Source organism: Euleptes europaea, chromosome 10, assembly GCF_029931775.1.
Source record: "Euleptes europaea isolate rEulEur1 chromosome 10, rEulEur1.hap1, whole genome shotgun sequence".
Classification (NCBI taxonomy): Eukaryota; Metazoa; Chordata; class Lepidosauria; order Squamata; family Sphaerodactylidae; genus Euleptes; species Euleptes europaea.
This window is the reverse complement of record NC_079321.1, coordinates 38,840,775-38,850,741: the sequence shown is the minus strand read 5'-3', so window position 1 is coordinate 38,850,741 and position 9,967 is coordinate 38,840,775. Positions and strand designations below refer to the sequence as shown.

Here is a 9,967-nt window from a genome sequence, read left to right as displayed (position 1 = left end):
GAATTATAATTGCTAAAAAATGGAAGCAGTTAAATAAACCTTCAATTAAAGAGTGGCGAGAAAAATTATGGATGTATATGCGGATGGCCAAAATTACAGCATTTCTATATGATAAAGATATGGAGGAATTTAAATCTACGTGGGCAAAGGCCACCGCATATTGGGATAAAGTGGCAAAAACGGATTTTAAAAGTATAGTTAACGAATTATAGTATAAGATGATTTTTAATATGATATAATAATAGCTTTTTCTTTTTATATGCCATAACACTTCATCGGAAGTCCAATGGTGGAGGGCACTGGTGGGCGGAGGGGTTTTGTATTCGGGGCACATGTTTTATAAAATGATTTGAATATTGTAATAATGGATAAATTGTGTCCTGATTATGTAACTTTTGTTTTTCTTTTTATGTACATGTAATTTTTATTTTATTTTTTATTTTTTATTTTTTTATTTTTGTGTGTTTATTATGAAAATAATAAAAAAAATTTATAAAAAAAAACAAGGGTGTGGTGGAGATGTGCGCATACTAGGGTTGCCAACTTCCAGGTACTAGCTGGGGACCTGGTAACACTAGCCCATACCATAGCAGCAGCAAGGAGGGCAAGAATGGGTGGTAACAGCATCTACATCCACCTTTCCCTGCTGTGCGGAATAAAAGGCATTTGTTCTATTGCTGAAGATTAACAGGATTGGTTCTTGTAGGTTATCCGGGCTGTGTAACCCGGATACACAGTCTTGGTCTTGGTATTTTCTTTCCTGACGTTTCGCCAGCAGCTGTGGCAGGACAATGATTCAGCTCAACCCAACCCCTTTCTGACTATATATTACTCTTCCTACACACTTGACACTGAGAGACACTGTCCTTCAGTGTTACTCCTCTGAAGATGCCTGCCACAGCTGCTGGCGAAACGTCAGGAAAGAAAATACCAAGACCACGGTTACACAGTCCGGATAACCTACAAGAACCAATGAACTCTGACCGTGAAAGCCTTCGACAATATTAACAGGATTATAGATTAATTTAGGTTTCAATCACAATCTGTTCACTCTGGGTAGTTCTGGTTATCAGTTGAGAATGATTCCATAGTCCACCTGGGCTACCATGTGCTGGCAGAAAGTGCAGCTTCGCTCAGCAAGTCTCTTGTCCAGCCTGCATTTTCTCATTGTTTAAACTGGCATCAAAACTGTCTGTACAACACGGACATTATACAATATGGAGCAACCTCAGCATGAGTTGGGACCGGTTGGGCTCCTATTGCTGCTCAGACTGGCCACTGTCCAAGATTGCATCCCTGTCGTCTGAGAGCCTTTGAACTGAAGGACATGACGCATGCTATAAACTGAGCAATGGGTGGCATCCAGCCATAGATTTGCATCAATCCATCCAGCCATAGAGTTGCATCAATGCCATAGAGTCCAATTGCCAAAGCAGCCATTTTCTCTAGGTGAACTGATCTCTATCAGCTGGAGTTTCATCGTAATAGCAGGGGATCTCCAGCTAGTACCTGGAGGTTGGCAACCCTACTGCACTGCGTAACATCCTGTTGTACGCAAGAGAAAGTCTTTCCCTTTATGGATTAATCAGTAGGACTGTAGGTAAAAAGTCATGTAAAATTCAGAGTAGACTTTCCCCCCTCTGTTTGCACGAGAGAGTTTCTCCTCCAGATTGGCTGACCTCCTTTTTTGAAGGTGGAGTTTCAGAGCTTTATAAGTCTGAGGCATACCCATTTGACTTTTTGCCAAAGAAGAACTTCCACATATCCAGGACTTCCAGAGGTTAGTATTCGGGATTAGAAAATGCAGTCAGTGGTCCATAGCTTCTGACCTCATCCATGAGAGAAGGCACGAGGTAGGAACTGGTCTCTAGGTCCCAGATGAGACCCAGAGGGGATTTTTTCCCCTTTCCCTTCCTTCCTGGACATTTTGGGTGTGCAAATTTATACCTGAACGGGCACACGCTTATAATTGTAAGCTTTCCTCCTTTTACCTATAGAGCCCAAAGGAGCGCATGGTGCAGTTGGTGGGCATTTTGAAAAGCTGTGTGTTTTTCGAAAGCAATTTCTAGCTACTAGCACAAAAGAAAAGCAAGCCAGAAGGGTTGCACAGCGTTACTTGCAGATCGGTTCTTCACTTATATTGTCTTTTCCCCCGAATGATCTCTTCTGATCTGAACAGGAACCCACCCAAGAAATTGTAGCCATGGCCAGTAAACCCAGACTGCATTACTTCGATGGAAGGGGCCGCATGGAGACCACCCGGTGGTTATTGGCAGCCGCGGGGGTTGAGGTTCGTTTTTATTGCTTGGAGAACTGTTGAAGACAGCTGCATTTATTCAGCAATGTACACTGCAGGCAGCGGCTGAGCTGAGTCCAGTGTTAGCCTGGGGCTGGGGCGGAGTTGGGATCCCCAAGTTTCCATGAATTTCACTGATAACTGAAGGATGGTCATTCCATTTTCCACAAAGCCATTGAGGGATAAAATTGGGGAATGGGGGGCTATGTATACTTACCTGGACTCCCCAGAGAAAGGGAAGGATAAAAAAAGTCCCACTGCTTTGAAGTGCAAACCATATTATACCTCAGCTTTCAGATACAAAACTGTGTTTTTAAAGTAATATTAAATATTTGATGATGAGGAACATGCACTAGAATTTACCTTGCCCAAGATCCCCATGATAGCCATATACAACCTCTAGGTCATTGCAGTGCCAGCAGGAATAGACGGTGCAATGTTTTTTAATACCAGAATCTTAATTGCCAGAACTTCAGAGGGGGCAGACTCTGTATCTTTCCCTTTGTCTGCTCTGCTGCTGTCCCTTTTGGTTTACCTGGACCAATATCCTCAGGGAGCTTCCTTCCTTCTGGCTGACCCTCCTCCCTCCTTCTTCCCCCTTTCTTCTCTTTCTAACTACTATGAGGGCAAAATGTACTCTCTACAATCTCACTCCATTTTTTACTAGATAGCTAGCTAGAACACTAATACTACTCTTTCCCATCCCGTATGTGGAGTTCCTTCACAATAAAGAACTTCTGTTTCTTCCCTAAAGCAACACGCCCAGAGTGAACTTTATTCCTAAGGAGCATCCCCATTCCACTCACTATCCAAATCTGTCAGCATGTTACACATTGGATTGTATGAAATAAATGGCAAGAGGAGTGAAGGTTCTGGACAAAAATTGCCCCCTGGGAGATGTGTCTTCCTGCTGGCGGGAAAAATCAGTGTTTTGGGTACAGCCCTTTGCCTCCAACATCTCTCAGGATTTCCAAAAGTAATAATAAAAGAGGAACTAAATTAGGCTTCAGCAGTACTGGAACTGGAATTCTCTGATACGCATGAGATTCCTAGCATCTTTTGGCTCTTTTGTTTTCCAGTATGAAGAACAATTCATTAAATCAAAGGAAGACCTAGAAAAGTTAAAGAAAGGTGAGTAAAATGGATGCATCTTATATTTCTGCTGCTGCATATACTAATGTAGCATTCAGAATCTATTTAATGTTAGATTATGATACATGGACATCAGAATTACACCAAAACTCCCCAGTCAGAGTTAATGGCAAAACTACCATGCAGCAGGATTGTAGACTGACTGGGTTATTTATACACGGCACCATTTGAAGAGCAGGTCGGCCATTTTGAAAGTTAAGGGCAAATGGCATTCAAGTAGTCCTTGCTATGTCTCAGTTTTCTCAGATTCTTTGTTTAGGCTCAGGTATACCCGCATTTTTATAGCCGAGAATGGCTTTGAATGCAGAGTTGCCATGCAGTCCCCTGCCACTAAATTGTTTGTTTTGGAGGAGAGGAAAGTTTCTTTGCCACTTATTGGGGCAAATTAGTATCCATGAGTCATTTGTGGTCAGGAAAATGGTTTGGGTGGAAGGCTGGGGCCCTTTATCCCTGTATTCCACAGTCCCAATCTGAATCAGCCCCCCACCCCACCCCGCGCGCCCTGAAAGTTGAGTTCCCAGCAGGGAATCTGGTGCTGACATGTGATGGAATGATTAAAAATCAAGTTGGGAGCCCTGAACATAAACCATTTTCTAACTGTCATGTGTCAATAGCGCAGATCAGACACACCTTAAGTAACACAGGAATGGCATCGTCCTCTGAATCCTCTATAAGTGTTGATTGAGATTTCTGCATTTTCAGGATAGTAACAATAGTTAATGCTGGTATTGCTGGTACTGCATCAAATTTCACAACTATTTTATACTATGTTAAGTTGTTTGGGTTTTCAACAGATTATTATATTCAGGAGAGAGTTGTTGCTGAATTTTAGCTGAATGTCCATCTTAGGCAACAGGCCTTCCGGCCTTCATTAAATTTGTTTATTTATCCAACTCTTGCTTTTCACTTTGGAAAGAAACTTTAAAATCATAAAAGCACAATGTGGGACTTGCATTCCAAACACGGGATGTGCTCATGAAATCCACTGTCAGGACATCAAATTAGATGAACTAATTTCTCGTCTTCTGTTCCCAAGATGGAGCCCTGCTGTTTCAGCAAGTGCCCATGGTGGAAATCGATGGCATGAAGATGGTGCAGAGCCGAGCGATCCTCAACTACATTGCAGCAAAATACAATCTCTGTGGGAAGGACCTCAAGGAGAAGGCATTGTACTGTAACATTTCTAACATATTTCTGCTTACTATACATGATGTCAGGCACGATCTGCTCACAAGTTGTGAATCCGCATATTTCAGGTCAGGGCCACTCAGCTGAGAAGCTGAAAAGTGCATTGTGGAGCAATGAGAACTAATTTGACCTCTCAGTCTTGACAGTTGAAGGGGGGGGGATCCTTTCCCTGAGCAAACAGGATAGTTGAACTCTTTTTCTGCAAGGACATCACCAGATCACAAGCTCCTATCACACGTGCCCTCCTGTCACACATTCCTATTAGACAGTGCCTGTGGCATTGCTGTTACCGTTGCCAACCCTCAGCCATCCAGGAAGGCCGGTTCAGGAAGATACCATATGAGGAGAGAAAATGTCCCTGTGGCTCTGGATTCATAGAAACCTTTGAACATGTTCTGTTCTACTGTCAGTACTATACAGCTATCCGAGAAAGGTTCATCTTGCCATTAATTTACAAATTCTCTGGTTATATGGGATATCTCTACATTCCATCTTTGTTACAAGATGCAGATTCCGATACAACATATTCAGTGGCCAGATTCTGTGCTGCTGCAATTGATTTACGACGGAAGAGGGTCTGCGCTAATCAACAGTCCTGAAAATGAGGGGTGACAGTTTTAATTATATATGTTCCCCTCTTATTCTAAGTGATTTTAGCTATGCCAACAAATGAACTAGCATGTTTTATTTTGATGTGTAGCTGATTGTATACTTGTGTAAATTGTGTAAATTTTATATGTTTACCTGGGCTGGTCACTGACTGTAATAAAGATGTCTGTCTGTCTGTCTGTCTGTCTGTCTATCTATCTATCTATCTATCTATCTATCTATCTATCTATCTATCTATCTATCTATCTATCTATCCCAACCTACCTGACCAGGTGATATAGGTGTACCAAGATGCTTTATGTGAAGATCTTGTATGTGACGGAATAATACATTCCAAGTATTATTATTTACATGTAATTAGATTGGTATACTTTATTCAGAGGAAAGAATGCTTCCACTCTTAAGGAAATTGGCCTTATTACTCTGAATTCAGTGTATTTCAAATGGCAAGTTAATGCTCACTAGCTACCTGATGTCATGTCTATACTCTCTTCTGTTCAGAATGGATATGTATGTCGAAAGTATTATGGATTTGGGTGAAATGATCATGCTTCTTCCTCTCAAGCCAGTGGATGCAAAAGAAAAAGAACTTGCATTGATCTTTGAAAGGGCCACCACCAGATACTTTCCAGTCTTTGAAAAGGTATGAGGCAGCTTAGTTTACTGCCATGGTTGGATGATGGGCTCACCTGTGCTCCAGTGGGCTTGACAGTTTTAACTGTTTACAGTCCCTCAGGTGTAAAAAGTAGTTGAAATCCTCATTGTGGTACATCAGATTTCCTTTTCTTAATTTAGAAGTTTCTGAATCTTCTGATAGCAGAGGCATATTTCTTTTTTCTGAATTAAAATGGAAGGCACACTCCAATCTAAAAGCAAACATTTTTGCTTGTGACAGTGTGTTTTTATATCGGACCCTGATCTGCATGTTTCCTGACTGGGACAAGGCAAGTACAGTGCAATAACTCAAAAAGATATGCAACAGACATCCTCCTCTGTGGGAAGATTATTCTGCTCTTCATCTTTCCATTGTCAATTAGCTCATTCAGTCACTCTCAATGCAACGATACAGCAGAATTATCCTTCTCCCAGAAGAAGCTGATTACAAGGACATATAACCCAAGGGCAGATGGTCGACCCATAAAAGCACTGTTATAAACCCTTAGCATGTAATGTTTCAATGGGGGGGGGAAGAGATTTTTTTTAAAGTGGTCCATTAGTTTCTCCTTTATTTTGTATATGCCAACTTTCTAGCATTTTGTGAGTCCCTTAACATGTTTCTTGTTCTGTAGGTCCTCAAAGATCATGGTCGAGATTATCTTGTTGGAAACAAGTTCAGCAGAGCAGATGTTCAATTGCTTGAAGTTATTTTAATGGTAGAAGATCTCAAGCCCGATATTCTGTCAAAATTCCCTCTTTTAAAGGTAAGCACTTAATAATCCTTAACAAGTTGTGAAAGATGTGGAAGACCATTCTTTGACCAAGATCACTGGATGCTGCTCAGGGGCTCTTCTAGGGCGAAAACACATGGTCGCTTTATTCCCTGCTTCAACCAGGATTCAGCCAGAATTGAACGCACGTTCGGCGAAAACGCATGCTTTCAAACCTGGCTGAATTCTGGCTGAGACAGGGAATAAAGGAGGCTAAAGCGACTGTGCGTTTTCGCCCCTAGTGACCAAACAGCAAGAGAGCTGAAATCTGTAATGTGCCATGTCACTAGTTTTTTCAGTTAGCTTCAAGTAAAGCCATAGGAAGGTTGATGCTATGTTTAGATTCCCCCATTATTCACGGTAAACATGTAACTATGTAGAACTATTCCTGATTTGTGCCAGATTTATCTTGGAAGGATTTTAAATTTGAATGGTTTGCATAGGTGGTATATGTAGTATGTCTGTAGAGCAGAGGATCCCAAGATTACAGTCCCTCATGATTTCATATAGGACCAGTATCTCAGATACATATAACTCATTTACCTGCAAGGGTTACACCATTCATTCCACAGAAGCAGTAGACTCTGTGTATATTCTTTTGTGTGTGCATACCTGATGCTCCTGTTTAAATGAATGAAACACCCTGCATAACAACAGCTCTGTATGTTCTTATGTGGAGTCCTGCATCAGGACAACTGTAGGCAAAAAGCTCTGGTATTTGGAGCTTTTGTTCTTTGCTTCAGGGCCTTAGAACTTCCAGTCAGCATCCCCAAACCGCACACCATTACTGCCCTTCAACAACTATGTGTCTTACAGTAAGTCTGGCTGCTACATTAAATTAACTTTAAAAATCTAGCCTCCCTTAGGAAATATTTGCCTTTGATTAAATTCCATTTGCAAATATTAAAATCAAAGAGGGATTTATAAAAATGATTCTATCTGCTGTATTTCAGGTGGTATCTCTGACAATGAAAATAAGTGGGTTGGTCTTTCCTGGTGTGTGTTTTTTTAGTACCGAGTTCTTCTTTCATATTGCATCCTGACACAACATTAAATGTGGTTGTAACTGACATATAATAAGCAGGTGATGCAATACATAATGTGTATTCCCTCTGGACATAACTGACTGTCATGACTGGAAACCATGACTGGGTACTGAGGATACTTCCTCATGGAACTGCAGATTTGCAGCTCCCAGGGGTTGCCTGAGAAAGGGAAATGACTATTAAACCAGTTTAAGGTGAAAATATGCCAATCTATATAACTAGGGCTTCTCCCGATGATCAGTTTTAACTGCAAGAAATACCTATTTATAGCCAATATTTTGTTTGCACAGTCTTGCTTGTGGCTTTGTTACTGTTGAGGGATATCACATTTTCCCAGCACCGGGAGCATTGCAGTGTGTACCTGGATAGATCAGATGCTACTTGCACCCACATAACCATTGATATCGTGATTCTCATATGAAATGTAACTGGAAATCACCTGTGACATGGGTGATGATGAAAGACACAACTAAACCCACCCATGCCTGGACCACCTTGAGCCTTTTTTGGTTTTCATTATTTTAATGGTTTAGAAGCTAAGAGTTCCTTCGGTGTATCTTTCAAGCATCGAAAAATGCTCTATGATCCGTTAATTATATTTGTTTCTTTAAAGGCTATGCCTTCTCTGCATCCAGCACTGAAGTGTACGGTCTTTTATGCATGGCTGTTTCACTCACCGTCACCCCTCTTTTTGTTGATTATGCATGCCGTTTCCAACCGTCAGAGGTCGCCTGCTCTCCCCCTGTGTTTCCCCTCATTTGCCCGCATTAGAGACCTGTTTTATCTCGAATTAGAAAACATGGACAAAATGCTGGAAAAGGCGGAGATGAGGCGACCTCTGACGGTCAGAAACAGCATGCATATTCATCACAATGACCCAAAGTCATCGGAGGGGTGATGGCATGTGAAACAGCCATGCGTAAAAGATGTAGATCTACTCTGTGTTTTAAACCAGATTTGTGTACCTCCTAGATTCCTTATCTGTGGTCTGGATATCATACAATTGTCTCTGAATGAGAAATGTTACACAAATGTATACGTCATGCACATTCACTAAATAGGCAAGTCATTAGGGAATGGACTGCAGACATAGCCAGTGAGGGAGAAATGGTGACCTCATCTTCCTAAAGAGCATCCTTGAAATAAATGGAATTTTAGGTAGATGTCAAAAATTTTCTCACAAGAAGTTTTATTACTGATTATCAGGGTATATTGTAACCTTCAGTTCTTCGGGTGACCAATGACGCCTGAGAAGTGGCCCCTTTGCTTGCTAAAAAATGCTTTTTGTTCCAATATTTTCTCTCTCTTTAGGCTTATAAAGAACGAATAAGCAATATCCCTACAATCAAGAAGTTCCTGCAGCCTGGTAGTGCGAGAAAACCACCAATAGATGAAAAAAAGCTTGCAGAAGCTATCAAGATATTCCAGTGAATCAGGATCATGGTTAACGTAGCTGCAAGCCACATGCTACCATTGGGACAGTCTTCAAATAATTTCGAGAGTGTAACAACGTACAGGCTCAATTTCCAGAGTACCTTCAACGTGAAGTTAAATGTACAACAAAATGGGACAATTTATGAAGCAGAGGTGGGATCAATCACATGCCGCTACTTTCAAACACAATAAAACATTCTGCTGTGCTGGTATTTGGCTACATGATTTGTTGACTTGTGGGTAACATGTCTGAGCTGACATAACCACATTGACAAGAACTACTTCCCAATGGTAACTTGCATGAGTTTGATGGGCAAAAAAGAGATACCTGTTAGCCCGGGCAGAGTGAGTCAGAAGCACACCAAATCAAAGCCTTTCAATGGAGAGCTGACAGGCTGTGCAGAGGACACAGTTTTGGCTTTTCAGAGAGACTTGAGAAGATGCAAAGTGAAGGTCTGGCCCTAGGTGTGTGCTGCTATCTGGAACCAGTACTTGTAATCAGAATGCCTAGGTATAATATGGACACCAGACTGAGAGAGAAGGCTATGACTGGAGATCACCCAGACTGGAGGTGGGGGCTGGAGATCACCCAGAATTGCAACGGCTTTTGAGATGACAGAGATCAGTTTCCCTGGAGAAAAAGGCTGCTTTGGAATGTGAACTCATTGGCATTATACTCTGCTGAGGTCATTTCCCTCCCCAAGCCTCACCCTCGCAAGGCTCCATCCCCAAATTTCCAAGAATTTCTCAACCTGGAGCTGGCAACCCTAAGGGGAAACTGATCTCTGTAGTTGGGAGATCTATTGTGATTCCAG

At 41.6% G+C, this 9,967-nt stretch overlaps 1 protein-coding gene across 1 annotated transcript; it reads left to right on the top strand.

The window, feature by feature from the left end:
- The first annotated feature begins 2,191 nt into the window (after positions 1 to 2,191).
- LOC130484003 (glutathione S-transferase-like) lies at positions 2,192 to 9,149 on the top strand. Its single transcript, XM_056856918.1, has 6 exons — positions 2,192 to 2,290; positions 3,376 to 3,427; positions 4,485 to 4,617; positions 5,747 to 5,888; positions 6,535 to 6,666; positions 9,030 to 9,149. The coding sequence occupies exons 1-6, from the start codon at positions 2,204 to 2,206 to the stop codon at positions 9,147 to 9,149; spliced, it is 666 nt and encodes a 221-aa protein (XP_056712896.1). The 5' UTR covers positions 2,192 to 2,203.
- Positions 9,150 to 9,967: the final 818 nt, after the last annotated feature.

What these genes read in the sequence shown, in the direction of transcription:
- LOC130484003 (XM_056856918.1), top strand. Translation starts at nt 2,204, where the DNA reads ATGGCCAGTAAACCCAGACTGCATTACTTCGATGGAAGGGGCCGCATG. An exon ending in CCTAGAAAAGTTAAAGAAAG is followed by an intron (nt 3,428 to 4,484) that starts GTGAGTAAAATG and finishes TCTGTTCCCAAG; the next exon opens with ATGGAGCCCTGCTGTTTCAG. An exon ending in GACCTCAAGGAGAAGGCATT is followed by an intron (nt 4,618 to 5,746) that starts GTACTGTAACAT and finishes TCTTCTGTTCAG; the next exon opens with AATGGATATGTATGTCGAAA.